Below are 22,899 nucleotides of genomic sequence, written 5' to 3' on the forward strand. Positions count from 1 at the left end.
ATCTGAAGTCTCTTTTATATAGACCTTAGTGGTCCCCCTAATACTGTATCTGAAGTCTCTTTTATATAGACCTTAGTGGTCCCCTAATACTGTATCTGAAGTCTCTTTTATATAGACCTTAGTGGTCCCACTAATACTGTATCTGAAGTCTCTTTTATATAGACCTTAGTGGTCCCCTAATACTGTATCTGAAGTCTCTTTTATATAGACCTTAGTGGTCCCCCTAATACTGTATCTGAAGTCTCTTTTATATAGACCTTAGTGGTCCCCTAATACTGTATCTGAAGTCTCTTTTATATAGGCCTTAGTGGTCCCCTAATACTGTATCTGAATCTTTCCCAAAATTCAGCCTTGGTGCAGAATTACAGCCACTAGAGCCAGTCCCACAATGAGCTTTCCTTAGGATGTGCCATTTCTGTGTCTGCAGCTTTAAATGCTATTGAGGAGGAGAGAGGGGGGGCAAGGTGGAGGGGGGTGTGTGTGGCCTTGACCAACTGCCACTTTGCTCCTTTGAAAGCCATGATGTCTCTCTCTCATGGGCGGGCCAAATTCTCTGGGCGAGCAAAGCAGAGAAAGGGGAGGTAACCTTTCCCCTTATGACGTCATAAAGAGAAGATTCCAGATCGGCCCATCTGAGCTTTCATTTTCTCAAAGACAGAGCAGGATACCCAGGGCTCGGTTTACACCTATCACCATTTCTAGCCACTGGGGGACAATAGGCAGGCTGGGGGAACACATATTAATGTTAAAAAACCTCATAAAGTGAAATGTTCATGCCATGGGACCTTTAAAGCAGTCCATGCAGTTAAGACAATACGAAGGAGACAAGAGAAAGGAGAGAAGTCTCAGAGGCCACATCGAACACACATCACATCTGACAGATTAATGTGTTTTAAGGTGTGTTGTAAAGGTGGAATATGTATGTATATCTTTGATTGTAGTGGGAAATGAAGTCCAGTTTTGTAATGCCGTAACAGAAAATGATAATTGGCCAAATGTACTTTTCCTGAATGGAATTAGAAGGTCACCTCGTGTGGTGCTTCTAGTGATCTGACTGCCTTTGTTACGTTGTGTTATGAAAGAGTTACAGATGTTTTTGTATTTAATTACATCTTCCCAGCTCAGCAGTTTGCGGTTATTTAGGACAATACAATACAATTTTCTTGTAAAGAGTAGCTAGTGGCTTTAATGATGAGCTGTTAGTTTGTTCCCATCTTGTCAGACATTATGTTAGATGTGACATAATCATGGCATCCATAAATAATTTGGCAGTATTAAAAGTTAGTGCATTTCTAATATATTTAAAATTGGCTAGGCTAAACTTGACCCTGTGTAAAACTAGTGGTAATAAGTTGGTGTTAGTGAAAAACAGCATCGAAAACGTTGAAAAAAGTGACAAAAACATTGAAAAAAGTGACAAAAACATTGAAAAAAGTGCTTTATAAAAGGGACAAAAACGTCAGAAAATGTGTTAAAAATATTTTTTTTAAAAACTGTAAAAAAGCAGAATATAAAAGTGTTAATTTTGACCCAGAAGGACAACAAGTGCATGGTCAACCGGAAGACAGAGGGTTAAATCATTTGTGTTGGAGTTTGTAACATTCCAAAAGCTTAATTTTAACTCAAAGATTTTCATTTTCACTGTAAATACATATCGGTTCCAAATATCGGTTATCTGTGTCATGAACTACATATAAATCTGTATCGGCCTTGAAAAACCAGCATCGTTCGATCCCTATTCCCGCTGGATCCCAATCCCAATGCAGTGCTCTAGTTTGGAGGACTTGTTGCCGTAAACTGGGACAGCGGGTCATTCTGGAGTTTGGCCTGCAGCATTTTGTAGAGTAATTGTCCGGTCCAGAAGAACATTGTATCTATAATATAAATGTTTCAGCACAATGATTAGGCTTTGTTTGGTCATTTAAAGCACCTAAATACTGTATATCAGACACACTGAGATGCAGAACATGAAACTTGAAGCCATGCTGAACAATAAGTGCGGTAATAAATGTCGTAAAACTTAAAGTAAACTTCATATCGCTACAATACATTTTTGGTGAATACACGGTGGTACATTAAATGGATGATTCCGGTCGATTTCAACACGTAGCTCTGTTGTTTGTGGTCACGGAGTTCTGGAAGCGGTTTTTTTTTTTGGTCCCATAAGTAAATTGGAAGAAGCAACCTAAACCGGACGGAAAAAATATGTTTTGGAATACTGGATTGTATGAGTTTGACTATCGACTTGTGTGGACTTCACCGAACACCGGAACTAAACAGCGGTATGTGCACTGGCTGAATTAACACAACTTCTATGCATTTCTTTCACATCTACTGCAGTCAAATTCACTGTGTTCAGTCGGAAGGAATCAGTTCACATGGCTAGGCACTTGTAATGACATCTCGAACATGTTAAGAGGCTAAAAGCACGTTTAAAACCAGCCCCGTTTCAGCCCCCTGGGTTCGAAGTGTAGCAGGAGGCAACACCGATTATTTCCGTTGTTCTCGCTATTGACAGCACTCCGTGAACACAAACAACAGAGCAACACTGCCGGTCAAAAGTTTGGGGTCACTTAGAAATTTCCATTCCACTCCATTTAAGACAGAATACCAGCTGATCTGAGTGGTAGGCTGATCTTTAATGCAATATCTACATTGCCCATTATCAGCAACCATTCATCCAATGTTCCAAAGGCACATTCTGTTTACTAATCTGATATCATTTTAAAAGGCTAACTGAGAAAACATTGGAGAACCCTTTTGCAATTTTGTAAGCACATAATGTAATCTGAAAACTGCTGCCCTGGTTAAAAAAACAATTCAACTGATCTCAGCTGGTATTCTGTCTGGAATGGACTGGAATGGACATTTCTAAGTGACCCCAAACTTTTGACCGTTTGTGTGTTGAAATCGACCGGAATTCTTCTTTAAATGGATGATTCTGCTTCCCCCCCCCCCCTCCCTGAACATGTATTGTCAGGACTAAACACGGTACTTATAAAATAGTACACGCAGTGGGATATTTGGCAGCAAAGACTTTGTTCTCCACGCCATAGACGAAGAAGCTGTAGTCTTTTCCGTTGTACGTGTAGTAAGCGTGAGTCAGGGGTACCATCTCGATGGTCTGACGCTACGGAGAGGAATGAAGAGCAGTCGTGACGTTAGTGTGGTTTTATTTATTGGAGAGAAACGCAAACGAAACATTCAGCATCGTTAAACAATAACAGAGCTACACGTTTGGACGTGTTTGATTGTACCTGCTGCAGGATGCGGCTGGTGGAACTGAAGCGATTGAGGTGTTCGTTAATCATTCTTGTGGAAACATCGCAGATCTCCTGATCAGGGAAGCCCTGGATAGGATAAACCTGGCAGGACATAAGAGGAGGAAACACAGATGATCAGGGGGTCAAACTCAACTTCACTAAGGGCCACACTCGAAAAAGAGAAGCGCATCAAGGGCCAGACATGTAGAGTTTATTGACATTTTATTTCAAAAAAGTAACATATCTTTGTCTCATATGGGGCTCTATTTTAACGATGTAAGCGCACAGCGTGAAGCGCCTGGTGCAGGTGCGTTTAGGGCATGTCCAAATCCACTTTTGCTAGTTTTACGGTGGAAAAAAGGGTCCGTGCACCGGGCGCGTGGTTCAAAAGGGTTGTACTTAGTGTCTTCATTAATTCATAGGTGTGTGTTTCAACCAATCAGAGTATCATCTCCCATTCCCTTTAAAAGCCAGGCACATTTGGACCTTGGCGCATTGCTGTTAGAAACATTTCCCCCCTCCATGGCCTCACAAGTGGTTTGGTCCACTTGCAGTAAAATTTAGCCGACAAAAGGTGACTGTGAGTCGGGTACGGAGCACCGCGAGGTGACTGTCTTTCAGCGGACGTTACAGTAGAGTTCAGCCGACGAATGGTGACGGTCCTGCGGTTACGTTTCGGCACCAAAATGACTAGTTAAGATTGGAAAAAAGATGTGGTTTGGATTAAAACACAGGGCCTCTTATACAAGTACAGGTGCTTTTTGTGTCCCATTCAATAATTGCTCTCGAGAAATGTTCTGTTTATTTTCCTTCCCAACTGTTGGAACAAATGTTGGGAGGCCACAGACGTCAGACAGAGGCCACAGACGCCAGATGTGAATTCCTGTATAAAAAGAGAAGTGTGTTTTGTGTTTACCAGCACGCTCTCATCGACGAAGAACGGATCTCCCGTCACTTTCTCAAACTTCTTGTCAGGGAAGTCAGGCTGGCGGTCGGGAATGAAATCAGTTATGTCGTTCTTCCTACACACATAAGAAACAGATGAAGCAGAAGACGATTTGGGATAGATTTTTGTGTGTGCGTGTGTGCGTGCGTGCGTGGGTGTCTTTGACCTACCACGTCACAGTGAGTTGGATGAAATGCAGCAGGCTTTGGCTGCCGTGACACAGGGAGCAGGTCTTGTAGCCTTGGCCGTGACAGGAGGAACACCTGGAGGAGCGACACAGCAAACGTCACATCCTCCTCACAGTACAACATCAAATTTGTGTTTAGCAAATTAAAGTGCTCATATTATGCTTTTTGGCTTTCTCCCTTCCCTTTATTGTGTTATATATGTTTTTTTGTGCATGTTATAGGTTTACAAAGTGAAAAAGCCCAAAGTCCCCCCCCAAAGGGACTTACCATCTCCAACAGAAAACACTGTTCACAAACTGCTCCAAACAGCTCTATTGTAGTCCAGCCTTCACTGTCAGGGCACGCCCTCATACTCTGCTTCTGACTGGCTAGTAGTCCTTACCTAGCTACTGCGCATGTGCGACTCCCAACAAAGATGGAACAGAAGTGAGAGGTCTCACTCTGTAGCTAAAACAGAGAGCTCAACACACAGGGTGAAAAGAGGAGCTGCAGCAAAAATATGGTGTTTTTTGAAAATGAAACCATGTAAACCTATTATGGTACAACCTCGAAATACAATTATGAAACTGAAAATGAGCATAATATGAGCACTATAAGGGTTGCGTACGAAATTTCACACTAACATGCTATTTAGTAGCTAAAACAGTAGGTGAGATTTTTTAGTATCTCCAAAACCTTAGTATGTAGTACGTAAATCGCATACAATTTCCAGTAAAATATTACAGTGTGCAATACTGGACACTACGCCGGCATAAGTATCCCACAATGAAATGTGGTAGTAACGACAACGTTCATAACAGACGAACGCACAGAAACCGAGGCAGCTCTGTAACGCATAGATATCTTCTTGAATTCTCATTTTTAGGGTTTTTGCATATAACTGATCTCCATGTGTTTCATATCAAAATGTTCAGAACAAACTCATCTTTCTGTATAGTGAGGCCAAAATAGTTCCAGATCAATGTGTAAAGAGATAATTTGGCCCTAAAGAGGAGGAGATTTCGGACGCGACCGTGGGTTTTTTATTGGCATCATAGTGGAGCAGTGGTTAGCACTTTGGCCTGGTCCTGGGTCCGGGAGAATACACTAAACTAAACTAAACTCTGTCTTACGCACCCACCGCTAGCCTAGCTTAGCACAGATCCTGGAGGTAACCGGCTCCATCTAGCCTAGCTTAGCACAGATCCTGGAGGTAACCGGCTCCATCTAGCCTACTGCTCCCAATAAGTGACAAAACTCATTTACTGACTATATTCTCAGAAGGCGAAGCACTGCTACTTCTGCTACTTGGGCGGAGGGATTAGTGCAACACCTGAAAAGCACCGTTGTTACTCTCTGCTCCTCACCACGGGGCTTCTCAGGTGCTGCGAGCAAATCACTCCGCCCAAGTAGCAGAAGTAGCAGTGCTTCGCCTTCTGAGAATATAGTTCCCAGTTTGTATACGGTTAGAAGATGGCTGTGTGTCATGTGACCTTGTTATTTGTACACCCTGTGACTCTACAAATCACAACATGTAAATAGGAACATGTTGGCGTTATTTGGTCACTTGTTGGGAGCAGTAGGCTAGATGGAGCCGGTTACCTCCAGGATCTGTGCTAAGCTAGGCTAGCGGTGGCTGCGTCAGACAGAGTTACGACACGCACGGAGATGAGAAGGGTATGTATGGACTTATCTAACTCTGGGGGATACGGTCAATAAGACAAAGTCCCAATAAGTCGGCGTGTTCCTTTAAGACATCCACCAACGGCATATGTTTAGCTCCAGAGACTTGGGGATCTTTTCATTCGGCTAACGTGAACGCTCCTTGCTTCCCTTGCTCACATTTCTTCCTCGCATCTTAGGCTACATCTACACTGTTAGGTTTTCACTTTTTCATAAGCCTCATTTTGAGCCAAAAACGATCTCCGTCCACACAAGAGTTTTAGCTCCAGTAGCAGAACGAATCTGCATCCATGTTAACACGTCTGACAACACGTATCACATGACCGTTCACACTAGGGATGCACCGAATCCAGGATTCGGCTTCAGATTCGGCCGAATATTGGGCTTTTTGACGGGGTTGGGTTTCTGCCGAACCGTAGAATTTTTTTCCACTGAACCGAACCCTACGCTTGCACTACGCTGGGTTTGCATATCTGCAAACAAAGTCTCTCCTGATTGAAATATTTATCAAACGGATTGTTAGGAAATGTCCCGCCACTGGTGACATGTACGCTGTAAATCAAATCAAGCCCTCTCCTCTGTACTCTACCAGTCTACTCGCTCTCAACTAACGGCCCAAGCGCTTCCTCTCTCACCTCTTACGGCCTCTCCCGCTACAAGAAGAACAACGCGTCTTCCCGGACGACTTGTGATTCCCGGGCCGCCTTCTGAACCCTGTGCCGTTGCAGTAGAAGCAACGCTTCTGCAAGACGGAGAAGGACATTTAGACAGAGGGACAGGGGGAAAAGGAAGCAGGCAGCGAGGACACCCACCTCCTGCGCCCGCGGCCGTGACACGAGGTGCAGCGCTTGTCCCTGGAACGGCCGTGACCGTGGCAGAATGTACAACGCTTCTGCAAAATGAGATGGGGGGGGGGGTCATTTCTCACTAATGTCACTGTTTCTACAAACCAAACAACTCATCGATTAATCGACAATGAAAATGACCGTTTGGTTGCAGCCATACTCATATCGACAAAGAACTTTCTCTCTGCCTTTGTGTGACAGCAGCCAAAAACATCTCTTTGCACCTCCTTTCATCTTCCTGCTCTCCTCCGATTCTCTGCCATTTCCATAAATTAAGAAGGGAGGCTATATTTGGAGTATTGGGATTAATCGACAATAAAAAAATTAAAAAAAAGACGCTTGTCACAGTCAATTATTTTCTGGATGAATGGATGAGTTGTTTGGTCTCTAAAATGTCAGAACATGGTGAAAAATGTGGATCGGTGTTCCCCAAAAAAGCCCAAGATGACGTCCTCACGTGTCAGATATTCAGTTTACTGTCACAGAGGAGAGAAGAAACTAGAACATATTCACATTGAACAAGCTGACATCACACCCATATATATATTCCCATGAAAAATGGCTCAAACCGAACAACCGATTATCAAAATAGTTGACGATTTATTACATAGTTGAAAACTAATCGATTCGTCTTTGCAGCTCTACTATAATACTTTAAAACAAGAACACATCTCACCTGGCCTCTTCCATGGCAGTTACCACAGCGAGTTCTTCCACAGCCGTTGCACTTGTGACACGGCTAAAACACACACAGACACACACACACACACACTGAAACAAAGAACACAAAAAAGTAACACAATCAGGAAAACAGAGAAAGCTTGACGGAGCTGTACCTTCACGAAGGACGAGTGCGGCACGCGGACCTTCTCCACCTTGTCGGTGTATCTCGCAGGCAGCGTGACAGGAATGTCCCACGGTGGAGGGCTCATCCCAAACTGAGGACCGTCCACCACCTGTCCTGTTTGAAGAAGCAGAACACATGTAAACGTTACTTGGCCAACCTGTTGCACACTCCTTCCAAACATCCCACAAGAAGACAGCATTTCTTCTAACTCCATTCATAAATACCAACTTTTTCTTCCCAACAGGCAATTTTAGAGTCCCTTTGTTTAGACACAACAGGCTCAAGAACTCTTTAATACATCAGTCTGTCCTGTTGCTAAACCACAATCAGTTGGCTGACAATTAAGATCAGAATCCGAAGATATCACAAAACATGTTTCTTTGTTATGGCTGTTGATGTTGTTTTAATGTAAGAAACAGAGGAGACGATCGCTGCAGCGCGCGGGCCGTCGTGGCCTCTCCGCTCCTGATCGTAGCTGGTAAGAACGGACAGATTGGATAACGTCGGCGGCGAAATGAAAATAGCTCCGCTTCACGGCGCTTCGCAACTATTCGCTTTGGCGCGCGGTGTGTTTCTGGCAAAACTTTGTGTTTATTGACCATGAATTAAAAAAGCGACAAACAATGTTGGAAAAAGTGACCCGGGAAAGACAACAAGTTCATGGTTGACGGGAAGACAAAACAAGGGTTCATTTCAGTGTAAACTGACAATAAAGTTGTATTGTATTAACTAAAACTGACCAGGGTACAAGTACCGTCGGAGGAGGCCGACTACTGATCTATTCATTCATAAAAGAGCCAATGTTATCAGTGGTTTGTCGGCTCAGATAAAGGTTTTACCGTTGTAGGATTCAAACTGCCAGGCGCTGGTTCTGGTCTCAGTGTAGGTCTCCAGGCGATACTGCAGAAGGAAGACAATCAGAAAACATGTGATTCATGTTGCTACGACTGAGGTCTGTTTTAGCTGTTGAACACAAATACAAAAGCTACAATACAAACCCAAATGCTACAACACTATCATCTAACTAGTCTATCTATCTATCTAACTAGTCTACAGTATCTATCCATCTATCTATCTATCTATCTATCTATCTAGATATCTGTTGTTCACACATGTGATGTTGTTCCAGGTTAGATATTAGATAGGTAACATATTCATTCATATATTAGTGTAACAGATGTGCTTCTACCCTGTACACAGTGACGGGCTTGAGCTCTTTGAAGGTGAGGTTCCTGGCAGGTTTGGAGCTGTATCTCCATTTTGATTCCACAAACTTGAGCAAGGCATCTCTGGCCACATCCTCCGACACAGTGGGGACCCTGGAGGGGCAAAAGCACACACACACACGCACATACACACACACACACACACACACACACACACAGACACACACACACACATATACAAACACACACACAAGTACATCCATAATCCCATTATATCTTCATATTTTTTGTCTAACATCGTGACATATGTTCACATGTGTGAAAGGGAATCTTTGAAAAAAGTCTGGACCTGATGAGAAACGCCTTTGTTTACCTGACAATGGGAACCAAAGTGTTCTTGTTGAGTTCGGGCTGCGGGTTATAGTCAGGGGGGGGTGGATACAGCGGGTTGTCACCCTCTAGACATACATACATACACACACACACACACACACACACACATCAACACAAAAACATAGGAGACGAAGGTCGGGACAAAACAAAAACAGAAGAGAAGAGAAACAAAGGACTCGCCTCCTTTGGGGACCTGGTATCCATGTACATCATCCAGCCAGCCAGGAGGGGGCGCTGACGGTCCCTCCTCTGGGATGTTTGGGTCGAACTCACCTGAGGAGATGAGGGGAAGAAAAGGAAGAAAAGATTTACATCACCAACCCCTTTTATCAACGTTTCTGACATCCTCAACACATAGTCAACAGACCAGAATATATAACCAACCAAGGAATTAAGTAGAGCTGCACAGATTAATCCATTGGTGTCTCTGCTCTTCAAAGATATAAGTTGGAGTTGGAACATTTTTTCACAATTTTTTTAGACCAAACAACTGATCCATTCCCCCTCAGGTTCAGACCTTCTTTCTGTATCTGTCTCGGTACGGAGCAGTTTAAAATCTTTCCTTAATGCTTTGTTTTTTCCTTATTTCGTTCCATAGGTTTTGTCGTATTAAAAAGTTGTGCCCAAGAGGGGTGGACAGTGTTTTCTGTCAGGAAGAAAGGACAGGAAGGGAGGATGCATTCTTCAGGAAACTGGTTATAGCCCATAGTAACAGACCAGATGCTCAGGATTAAAAGGTCACTCTAACATTTCTACAGGTTTGTCAACATCAGTCAGTAGAGTAGTTTATTTACACACTACAAGCTCCACTAAAGCGTGATATATGGTTCTGCAGAGGCTCCACGCAGAGCTTTCACCGTAGCTTACATAAGTGGCCTGAAGTTTAGGTGTGTGTGTCGATCTCTTTAAGGGCTGGCGAGTGAGTATGTGTGTGTGTGTGTGTGTGTGTGTGTGTGTGTGTGTGTGTGTGTGTGTGTGTGTGTGTGTGCGTGTGTGTGTGTGTGCAGTAGAGTAAGTGAGAGAGTGATGGCGAATAGCTTCCGCGAGTACCGACTCTGGAGTCATAGTGAGATTCTTGTACCGTGTATCACTTAAAGGTACATGTTGTAACCCCCCCACCCCCACAATCTAATCCTAACCCTTACTAAGTGGTTTTACCCTGCAACGACACCAAGGGTCTCGACCCAGAGCGTCAAAAAGTGACGCCAAGGTTCCCGACCAAGCAAGTTGAAAAATGACGCCAAAGGGAAACCCAGAGCGTTGAATATCACCACGGATGGGATTACATTGGAATCATTTGAAAGCCCCCTGCGTCTGACGGAGACGCTAAAGGAGACTTTTTGCGTCACTAACAAACGCCAAAGGCCCCTGACCAAGCATCAGTTTTTAAACGCCCTGGGAGTAAGAATGCAGTGTTTCCCACACTTAGACTAATATGTGGCGGTGCGCCACACAATCAACACTGGCCGCCACATATTATGTTATTCTTTTGTTACGCTATTTAAAACACGCAGCGTATTCATTCAGCTGATTTTCCTTTCCCTGCTCTCCTCTGTCTCTCTGTCCCTCACGTGTCTCTCTCTCTCTCTCTCTCTCTCTCTCACACACACACACACACACACACACACACACACACACACACAGTTCACAAAAGGTTGGTATCTCGTGAACACCTTTACACAATCACACATAAAAAAAATGCTATAAAGATATTTAATATTCTGAACACAATGCTGTCAGTGTCTTAATGTTGGAGTCCCGACCCGACTCTTAGCAAACAAGTGATTGCGCCTGCTTTAGAAAGTTAACTAGTCGCAAGTTTGCGGTAAAATGCAGTTGGGTTGTCGAGGTCAAAACACTATTTGATTCACAGCTGCTACATATAAACGTATTATAAATAATGTTATGTCATTTTTTTGCTCTTGCACTGAATGTTTGCTGCTTCAATCCAGATGAGTATTGAAAAGTATTTTCTGCCCCCACCCCCCGCGCCACAAATTGCTTTCTAATCTGTGGGAAACACTGGAATGTCAAGTCAAGTCAATTTAATTATTTATAGAGCACATTTAAAACCAACCTAGGCTGAACAAAGTGCTGTACAAAGTTATATTATGTTATAAAAACAAAAGGAAGACAATAAAAATATAGACACAATGAACATCATACAAACAACACACTTCTATACAAATGTCCCTAAACTAAATCATACGCCAAAGAATAAAAGTGTGTTTTAAGACGAGACTTAAAGATCTCGGCAGTAGAGGAGGACCTAATATGAATGGGAAGTTTGTTCCAGAGTCTCGGGGCCACAACGGAGAAGGCACGATGGGGTCAGCCCTATGGTCCCACAGCCCAATGGTCCCACAGCCCTATGTTCCCACAGCCCAATGGTCCCACAGCCCTATGTTCCCACAGCCCAATGGTCCCACAGCCCTATGTTCCCACAGCCCAATGCTCCCACAGCCCAATGGTCCCACAGCCCTATGTTCCCACAGCCCAATGGTCCCACAGCCCTATGTTCCCACATTTCTAGGACATTTTCAAAATTAGGTCTTGTGTTCCTACATTTCCCTTCAATTTAAGCCCTAACCCTCCCACAACATTTTTTTAGTGTTAGGGTTAGGAGTTAGGGGTTAGGGTTAGGGGGATAAATTCTGATACAAATTTATGAAAAAGGAAATGTGGGAACATAGGGCCTACTTTTCATTGAAAAAAAATAATCTTAGAAATGTGGGAACATAGGGCTGTGGGACCATTGGGCTGTGGGAACATAGGCACGCTCCCAGGCACGATCACCCTTTGTTTTCATCTGAGACTGTGGAATAGCTAAAAGGAACTGATTAGACGATCTTAGGTTCCTGGAGGAGTGATGTAGGGTAAGGAGATCAGCATTATATAAAGGGGCCAATCCATGTAATGCCTTAAAAACAAGTAACATTACCTTAAAATCAATTCTACATTTGACCGGTGAAGTGAAGCCAATATCGGGGAGATATGATCCCTCCTTCTGGTACCAGTCAACAATCTAGCAGCCGCATTCTGGACAAGCTGCAGACGTGATAAAGATGATTGGCAAATCCCAGAATACAAGGAATTACAGTAGTCAATAAGAGTATGAATAACATTCTCCAATGTTTTGATGAATTTGAGTTTTTTTCTAATGCAGGAACTACCGACCTTTGCACCTTCCCATGACTTCTCTCTACTGGTAATCCACTCTGACACTGGCACACCCTTCCCTTTATTACTGAACTAACTTGAACTACTCCGTAAATGTCATTTCCACCCACGCCCTGTGTATTCACCTTCAGGTTAAATGTAAAGGGAAGCAAAGGCAAGTTTACCTATCAAGCACATTGCAGCAACAAGGCAAATTCAACTGTGCTTTAATAATAATAATAATAATAATAATAATAATAATAATAATAATAATAATAATGTATACTTTATTAATCCTGTTGTTATTATTATACACATTACAAACAGGCCTGAATTACACCAACATGCTCAGTACCTATACGTGCACTAATGGAGAGACGTCAGAGTGAGGGGGCTGGCCATGGAAACGCGCCCCGAGCAGTTGGGGGTTCGATGCCTTGCTCAAGAGCACCTTGGCAGTGCTACCAGCTACCAGTCCACCACCATACTTTGGTCCGTATGGGGACTTGAGCCAACAACCCAGTTCCCAACTCCCTACTGACTGAGCTACTGCCACCCCCATAAAACATTTACACTCTGATGTAGAGCTGGGCAATATACCGATATTATATGGACATCGATAAATGAGGCTAGATATCGTCTTACATTTTGGATATCGTAATATCATGATGTTTCTGGTTTTAAAGGCTGCATTACAGTAAGATGATGTCATTTTCTGAACTCACCAGACTTCCTAGCTGTTTTATTATTTGCCTTTACCCACTTAGTGATTGTAACTACGTTATTGGTGAGTATTTATCTAAAATGTCATTGTGTTAATGTTTTGTGAAAGCACCAATAGTCAACTCTACAATATCGCCGTAATATCGAACACGAACTAAGCGGTATGCTCTTTATACAATATACAATATACCTTAGGCTATCAGACAGCACAAACAAGCACTTTAAACGTACATTTTTTATAATTTCTGTACTGTATTTATGGTCTATTTGTATTGTATTTATCCTCTTCTTCTATCCATCTTTTTATGGGCATTAAGGTGGGTATGAGCACTGTAATTTCCATTCCTATGGGTGAACTTGACTTGACTTTGACACTGACGTATTTGGTCAAAAATATTATGATATTTGATTTTCTCCATACCGCCCAGCTCTACTCTGTGGTCGAGTTTTGCACATCTTCTTAAATTCACCTTTTTAGAGTATTTGCATATAACTGATCCCCGTGTGTTTCATATCAAAATGTTCAGAACAAACTCAGCTTTCTGTATAGTGACACCCATATTAGTCCGAGAGCAATGTTTAAAGAGATAATTTGGCTAGATGTTGCCTTTTTGAAATTCTTCAAATCACTTTTGAATATATAACTTTACTCGTGTGGACAAATTGATTTGGTGCTTGAAATCAGTTTACCAAAGTCTGAGGTTCAAGTAGTGTTAATATATGATAAAAAATAGTAGATAAATGTATAATGTCTAAAAATTAAGTTTTGTAATGTCTGTTTTTAAAAAACAATCAAACATTTGTTAAGATGTTAAAGTTTTCTGACCGAATCATGCATCTTGTTATTGATTAACCATAGGAATTAGTGGTGGGAAAAAAAGAATCCCAAACTGTATGTACTGTGATTACATCAACTTCAAAACAAAGGGAAAAATCCTGCACTCTGCTCTTGCTATAGCATTAGAGGGTGGATACCCGACGGGACCCGGCGGGGCGGGCCGGGCCGGGTTCGGACAGATATTTTAAATTTAAAAAAGCTTAATATGTAGGTGCGTGCCTGTGTTAACGTGCGCTTGTTGCCCCGTGTGCGCCGATACGCTCATCTGTTGACATTTCCAAATGCCTTCCTACAGTTGCTTAATAAAAGCTTTCCACACAAACAAATGTACATGTGTCATCAGTATGAGAAAAAAACGAGATTGTAACTGTGTCGGGCTCTGGTCAGGCTCGGATATAAATATCTTAATGCCTGTCGGGCTCGGGCCGGGCTCGGACAGAAAAATGCGGCCCGATTCGCACTCTATACAGCATCACCGTTTTTCAGGAATTTGAAAAAGTGAACATCAACGTTTCGGCTTTAGCGCCAAGTTATCTCTTTACACATTGGTCTAGAAAACATTTGGGCGTCACTAGACGGAGAGCTGAGTTTGCTCTGAACATTTTGATATGAAACACACGGGGATCAGTTATATACAAATGCTAAAAAGGTAAATTTACCTTAGACCTCAGAGGGTTAAATAACTTAATTTGACCGTTCTTTTTCTTTTTTATGGAGAGCAGACGTCACAAGGGCAGCATCAGCATCACGTTTTCAATAACGTTTCAATAAATTGACTGAATCATGCGTCTTATTACTGATTGACCGTAGGAATGCATGCATGATTGTATTTACTTAACATTTTTACAACAGTGTAACTAAGTCCAGCTTTGACTTCCCTAACTGCAGCTGTGCAGCAACATCAGCATCATAAATCCAACAAAATACCAAAGAATATAATGTTTTTCTGCACAACAACATACTATTACATAAATATACACAATAGAGCCTTGATTGAGAGACTTCCGAGGCACCGTGCAGCTCTTTAGGGGCGCGTGCGTCATGGTTTTGCTGAACAGCGTCTGCTCCTCAGTGTTTTTTCAGTCGCTGTGTTTTCTCCAAGCTCCCGTCGCCCCCGGCAGATAAAAATACAACAGAGTCAGAGTGCTTATGTCCCGCTGTACACACACACACACACACACACACACACACACACACAATACCTCTGGCTGAGGGATAAAAATATCAGCGAGAAGGTGTTTCCCTAAAAAGATCTGGGTTGAGATGGACGGAGTGTGAGAACGGAGGGAGGGAGGGAGGGAGGGAGAGAGACTTATTAAGAGAGAGACAAATAAAGAGGGAGTGAGGGAGGGAGTGAGGGAGGGAGGGAGGGAGGGAGTTAGTGGGGGAATGGGAGAAGGAATGTGCTTTTAAAAAAAGGGGAGAACAAAAGCCGACCTGATTAGCGAGGCTTAGACTGGACAATGCATCCAAAATACTCCTGCAGAATTCCTTTTCTTGCTCTGCGCAGCACGATAAACATTGTTTATGACTGTACAGCCTGTACAGATGTAATGACACAACAACAACACAAGGAGCTCCTGCCAAGAGTTACGGACCAAACTATTTATCAAACTGTCAATCGAGGAAACAATCAGCAGATTGACGAATGAAAGAAATGAGTGCTAATGAAATTGCGTGAGGATTGCTATTTGAAGTACCTAACGGTGAACTCAGAAGAAGATCTTCGTCTGTTGGGTTTGACTGACATGTTTGATCGATGAGCAGCGTCACTGATTTCTTTTCTTCCCTGTCCTGGTTCATGACCTACACCGCAGCCAGCCACCAGGGGGCCATCCAGATGTTTGGGTTTTGATTAGATTAGATTAGATTCAACTTTATTGTCATTGCACAAGGAAAACCAGTACAACGAAATGCAGTTTTACATCTAACCAGTAGTCCAATCATTAAAGTGCTTTTCCTTTATAGCAGTGGTTAAAAAAAGACATAAAACACAGAATGCAGGATGATCATGTCAGTCCATTATTAAAGTGTATTAGCAAATAAAGTGCATAGAGTTCTGTGCACCCACATACTCAGCAGCGCCCATAAAAATTGAAACACACACACACACACACACACACACACACACACACACACACACACACACACACACACACACACACACACCTCAGCACTGAACTGTGGATTATTTTGTAGTTTGGGGCTAGTTGTCTTAAATTCTTTGCTGACAAATCCTGCGGGTTAAATCATTTTGTAACATTACAGCGACTTTATGTAAGTAAAACTAGCTAGAAACTATAGCAAACACACTGAAACGGTTTCAAACGTAACAGCAGTTAAATCGGCTTATGCCGGGACAAACAAGGTGGATATTATAACCCGGGTTATCCCTCTCCTATTACCGTTACATCCCAGTTTAAGTCTGCAGCACAGGGTCATTTACAGCGGAGGGTCTACACAGTTTTGCCCCGGTGTGAACACACAACAGTCTGGACTTGGTATAAAAGTATTTTCTCCGGTTATTAAAACATGCTCTCATTGCTCACCGAGATCTTCGTCTTGGTCGTCCATTTCTCTGCTGGTTTGAACTCAGTATGACGTGAATGAAGGCAGCTCCGTTACCGTAACGTAAAGATGACAAGAAGAAAGAAGTGTGTAAGCCATAGACAGACTGTAATATTTACAGTCAGCGATGGAAGCGAGAGTCAGGTACAACTTCCGGTTAAGATTTGTCAAAGTAAAAGCCTAAAGCAGTGGTTCTCAAACTTTTTTTTCAATAATAGCCGCTTTCCGACCAAGTAGTTACAGGAACGTAGTTATAGGAAAAGTCCACTTCTAAACAGATCTACTAACTACTCTCCCCCAAAACCGTTTTTTCCAATTGCATTCGCACTGCGAAGTGGTCATAGGAACTATAGGAGGGGTAAGGGAGTGATATAAGCACAGCAACGGTCTTTATAGCGTCAAAATCAGAAAACAAATACACTACAAAAAGTATGAACTAAATACTAAATCTAATGTATATAGCATATTTGTCATAATTTAAACAAGTCTCCCGAAGAGAAACGGGTATCTCTCTCTCTCCACCGCCTCTGCCTGCTGCGCTGTGGACGTGTGTGTGTGTGTGTGTGTGTGTGTGTGTGTGTGTGTGTGTGTGTGTGTGTGTGTGTGTGTGTGTGTGCGCGCGCTTGTGGAGTTTAACTCCGAAAAGACAGTTAACCACAGGTTCCCGTTAATCTTATGATGGACATGTGTTGTGATATTTAAACAAACGAACCGTCAACGGCGAAATAAAAGCCTCTTATTTACGAGAGCGGTCTGAGAGACCTCCAGCTCACAGCGGGGTCTCTGAGCACGACTGGCCCAGCGCAGAGCTAGCAGCTGGGGCAGGCGCCTGCTGGCTGTCGCCTCACTTCATGGAGCTCCTCTACTCCGAAAACTTTGAAGCAAATTGTCAATTCGGCATCAATTCGGCATCAATTCGGCATCAATTTTCAAAAGACTGCCTACATTCGAAATCTAAACAGTTAATTTCTTGCCTAAAATGTTGTCATAAGTGAAATTAGTGATGAATAAGATGGCGAAAATTGTTAAAATTGTCCCGTTGTTGGTCTGTCTGTACTGGAAACCCGACCCTCGTTGACCTAGGTTCCTATGCTGAAAAGGGAAACGAGAAAAGACCCTGCCCTGAAGTAGGAGCTGAAAGAGTTACAGGAACTGCGGCCAGAGGGACTTAAAAATCCCCAAATTGGTCCAGTCAGAACAGGAGAAAATAAGGGTTCTAGAAATGTTATGTTCTAGGAACTGCAAAAATCCCTCCGGAAAGCGGCTAATGTTCCCCCTTTGAACAGTTTTTTTAAGCCATGTACCCCTAACCAGCAAGAACAAAAAAACAAAAAACACAGTAGAAAGATGGAAGGCAACACTAGAGCAACAAAAGTGAGAAAAAAATTCAAATAAGCAACAAACTTCGAAAAAAAAGTGAGAAAAAAGCTTCTCCTCACAACCCCTAGATCCTATGGCGCCATTTTGATGCTAACAAGCACTCACCCCCGTTAGCATTCCATTGAATAATGTGAAGAAGAAAAAACACAGATGACAATTCAAAATATATCAAACATATAATGTAAAGTATGTTGTTACGTGTCATTGGGCATTTTTAAGTGGGTATATGGAAATCCTGGAGCTTTCTTAGTGGATATACTGCGTATACCTGTGTATCACATAGACTACACCACTGTGTCCATACTTGTGTGCATGATTCCTGCACGTTTTAGGGTTGTATTCATGTATTGAATGCACTTATTGTAAGTTGTATTGATGAAAGCATCAGCTAAACAAACGTAATGTAGGTTTAAATATGTTAAGCTGGCTGTGATCGTTCCTCCTGTTCTTACTGGTCAAAAGAGAGATCCCTTCATGAGGGGCCAATGTAAGGGACAAAAGTCAACGTTCTGGGCAACAATAAACTTTATCTGAAGCTAATATGAGACTTCACTTCAATATGAGTCTGGTAGCCAAATGAAGTAGATATATTCCAACCTTACGGTCTTTTTTAGAGTAAAATCCCCTCTCTGTGTTTCTACAGGGTCTCCTTTGAGCTGCAGTGGAGAAATAGTAGAAAAGATTATTAATTTTGTTCTAAAAAAACCCACAAACTTTGAAAGATATCTGGCTGAGACCGCCCATAACATAACCCCTCCAACAAACTTTGGAAATTATTTCTGAACACAGAGAGAGAGAGAGTCTGTTGATGTGTGTGTGTGTGTGTGTATGATATATATATATATATATATATATATATATATATATATATATATATATATATATATATATATATATATATATATATATATAATCTCCTTTTTTGCAAGCACTAGATTTTCTTTTCCACAGGTTTTATTTTGAAGGCATCATCTCTAAACTTCCTGTCCTGGATGGTCTGTGTGTGTCTGATTTGACCATAGACTATGGATTTGACGCAGCTACTGGCCGAGCCCATGGATGTATTACAGTAAAAGAACGGCCACGCCCACTGTTTACATTCACATCCTTCAAAAAAAAAAAAAAAAAAAACATAATGGCGCAAACATCTTTAAATCTTGCAGCTGTTCCCTGAAATGTTTCTCTTGATATTTGACCATTGTTTTTTCTTGAGTGAAAAACACGACATAGCCTAAACATTTTCTTTTTCTGTGATTTTATTCTCAAAATAATACAAAACATGAAAGCCACATGTTCGTGTTTGTATTCTTTAGATTTAACAGGCATTCTGATAAAAGTGTGGAAACTCGGGATAGTTAATGTCCATTCTTATAAAGTGAGCCACTATTATTTACAGAATATAGTTCAGCAAAGGAGATTGAGGTCTGTCTGTCTGTCTCTTCTTTAAAACAAAAATAACTGGGCTATTCACCCAGGCCATTTGTGAAAAAATTCTCGGTTGCACAGATCCAGTGGAAAAAACAATGGGCCTCATTCACCAATATCTTCCTAAGTTTTCTCTTAAATATGTTCTTAAAGCGTAACTCTCGCCAAAATGCAACCTAGGGTCTTGTTGTGAATGTACCCGAGTCAACTTTAGTTTAAAACCATATTTAGGACGGTAGCGCCACTTTTAAGATTAACCGTATTTTAGTTTTTCGGTCAAAGGGCCTTTTGAATGGGAGTGCTAGGGGCACTTTTATGCTAGCCTCAAAATAGCTATTTTTAAACCGCTAAGAAGGCTCGACACAACATGAGACTTTGCTCCAAGTATCACCAGGGGCTCTACACATGAACTCAGTATTGACAACATGGTTTGTGTACCCAGAGTTTACTAAAAAGAAAGGTTTTGAACAACTCACCGTAGCTCTTGTTGTTTCCGGCTGCTACCACCTCGGCAGTCAAAACGAGTCGATATCAAAACAAGTACACACAGATTTAGTATAACCCTTGTGCACCGGTGTAGTTAAGGTGTAGAGCCCCTGGTGATACTTCGAACAAAGTCTCATGTTGTATCGAGCCTTCTTCGCGGTTTAAAAATAGCTATTTTGAGGCTAGCATAAAAGTGCCCCTAGCACTCCCATTCAAAAGGCCGTTTGACCGAAAAACTAAAGTACGGTACATCTTAAAAGTGGCGCATCCGTCTTAAATATGCTTTTAAATGAAAGTTTGACTCGGGTACATTCACAAAAAGACCCTAGGTTGCATTTTGGCGAGAGTTACGCTTTAAAAAAGTCCCTAAGAAAAGTCTACGTCTGATTCATGACGTGTAGCAGAATTGTTCGCAGGTGGGTTCTTAGAATGATGAATCCCAATGTCTTCGTGACTTGAAAGCTTGTGCCCGTTGCTCCTATTTAGTATAGGTAAACGCCTCGTTAATTCCCATAAAAGGGCATGAGATGGCAGGGCCGTGTGCACACTTTAAACCAGTTTGAGTCGTGATTCACTCGGATCTTTAACCCATCCATCCATCCATCTTCATCCGCTTATCCGGGGTCGGGTCGCGGGGGTAGCAGCTCCAGCAGGGGACCCCAAACTTCCCTTTCCCGAGCCACATTAACCAGCTCCGACTGGGGGATCCCGAGGCGTTCCCAGGCCAGGTTAGAGATATAATCCCTCCACCTAGTCCTGGGTCTCCCCCGAGGCCTCCTCCCAGCTGGACGTGCCTGGAACACCTCCCTAGGGAGGCGCCCAGGGGGCATCCTTACCAGATGCCCGAACCACCTCAACTGGCTCCTTTCGACGCAAAGGAGCAGCGGCTCTACTCCGAGCTCCTCACGGATAACTGAGCTTCTCACCCCATCTCTAAGGGAGACGCCAGCTACCCTCCTGAGGAAACCCATTTCGGCCGCTTGTACCCTGGATCTTTAACCCGAGTCTTTAAATTGACTCACAAATCGCGAGTCTCTAGTATCATTAACCCGGTTCAGTTGAGTCCTACTACAATTCAATCTAAAATGATAACAGCGCCACACACAAACCTCTTGCAACATTAGCTTCTACTATGCTAGCCATCTTAGCTGCAAAAAGCTTTATAACTTACACTTTTGTAGGCAACAGCAACTCCATAAGTCAACTCAAGCTCCTGAGTCAGCAGAGAGACAATCCCATCGAAAGCCTATATATATTGCTTAAGCTACACCAAGTTAAGACAATAAATAAACAAACAGTCTGGCTCAAAATGCTTTCTTTCCCGTGACTAAATGGCTCTCCTGTGAGCAGCTGCATGAGGTGGCGAGTGGGTGTGCGCAGTAGGACTGCTAGGAGTTTCCTTGGCGAATTTAGCATTACTGACTCAAGTGATTCAAGTGACTCGCTCAACCCGGTTCAGTTTAGTGAGTGACTCAAGGGAACCGGGTTTGCCAGGCCTAGCACACTTAGAGAAATGTTGAAAAGACGTGGCAAAGACGGCGGAGGCCTCGACTCCAAAAGAAAGAAAAACGTTAGTAATTCAGGAGTGGAGGTACTGCTGCAAGAAGTTATCGAAATATGAGACATCATATTTCGTAGCGTCAGCAATGGATACAAAGCAGCAATTACTCATGCAGTGAACGCTGTATCCGGAAAAGGGCGCAGAACTGATGAAGTAAAAAAGAAATGGTTTGATTTAAAATCTGAGGCATACAAAAAGAAATTTGCCATTGTGTGGGGTAGTCTGCAGAAATATGCACGCTTTGGGCATATAAATAGCATGATCAATCACTTATTATACGATGGCAAGGTTCCCCGCTTACATAATTGATGTGAACTGAAGGCAAAGCAAGGCAAGTTTATTTATATAGGCCTATCACAATTCATTTATGCTTTACAAATGAGCAGAAGTGTAAGTGTAGTGTGTATTTATTAAAACAAAAACATAATTGTGTAAAATAACGAAAACAATTAGTTACAAAATTATAAAGGAGAGAAATGTTAAATTAGAACTGACAAAAACGGAATAACTAATTACTTTGGGCAAACATGTCAGCTCTCAATTGTGCGTAGATTCTGTTCTTACCTAAGAACAAATCCCAAAAGGGACGACATTGGAGAATGCCAGAATCTTCGTGAAGTAGGGTTTAAGAACACATTTGCTCTGAAGAACGTATGGTGAACGAGGCCCACGATGCCTTTATAAGACCTAAATAAAAGTCAAAGATTCCCATTCATCACAAAATATTGTATATTATAAATGCTGACTTAGGTTCAGTCAATATCCTGTTGATGGTTTTGGCTTTGTCCTGTTTCTGAGGTGGATTCTGTGAAGGTTCTCTTTATTTAAGTAGCTTATAAAACACTTATAATGCACATGAAGGAACAATCTGAAATCATTGCATGTGGGTTGGATTTGAACAGCAAACTATAAATGTAGTTTCATGCGGCACAATTAGTTTTTCTGGACCTTGGACACATTGGACTTTAGAGACAAGTCAACAAATACACCTTACTTTTCCAGAGATCTGATTGGCTGCTGGAGTTGTCATCCTGGTTATATGTGGCTGGCTGGATTTGATCTCAGTACATTCTGATTATAGTGTTCAGTCTGCTGGTTGGGGGACATCTGAACTTTGTGTGAGCGATCACAGATCAAGAGGAAACATCATGGGCATTGAATACTCACAAGAGCACTACAGCAGGTCTGCTCTTCAGATTTATGAAAACGTTTTACATCAACCATGCCCCTTACCAGATATAGGCATAGATGAGTCTCTGATGAAAAATTCTGGTAACGACTCTAACGCTGTGCTGCAGGCTTACTCTAATGAGGTGCTGTCAGAGACACTGGTCGGCAAAGTGCCAGGATACATCGAGAAACTGGGATCTGCTTTTGGTTCACTGACTTCAGTCCCGAATGCTGTTGGACTTGGAGCTTTGGTGATTTCCATGATCACTGAGATCGCCA

The 22,899-nt window shown here is 42.4% G+C and overlaps 1 protein-coding gene across 1 annotated transcript; it reads right to left on the reverse strand.

Annotated features, from left to right (window-relative positions):
* Positions 1 to 236: 236 nt before the first annotated feature.
* Positions 237 to 16,707, reverse strand: LOC144517372 (protein SSUH2 homolog). The gene is made up of 12 exons (XM_078249468.1): positions 16,580 to 16,707; positions 9,491 to 9,583; positions 9,291 to 9,375; positions 8,941 to 9,070; positions 8,591 to 8,651; positions 7,741 to 7,865; positions 7,581 to 7,643; positions 6,695 to 6,801; positions 4,380 to 4,472; positions 4,180 to 4,285; positions 3,258 to 3,365; positions 237 to 3,130 (listed from the first exon to the last, which is right to left on the reverse strand). The coding sequence occupies exons 1-12, from the start codon at positions 16,602 to 16,604 to the stop codon at positions 2,996 to 2,998; spliced, it is 1,131 nt and encodes a 376-aa protein (XP_078105594.1). The 5' UTR covers positions 16,605 to 16,707; the 3' UTR covers positions 237 to 2,995.
* Between the last annotated feature and the right edge of the window lie 6,192 nt (positions 16,708 to 22,899).

This window comes from Sander vitreus, chromosome 4 (assembly GCF_031162955.1).
Source record: "Sander vitreus isolate 19-12246 chromosome 4, sanVit1, whole genome shotgun sequence".
NCBI lineage: Eukaryota > Metazoa > Chordata > Actinopteri > Perciformes > Percidae > Sander > Sander vitreus.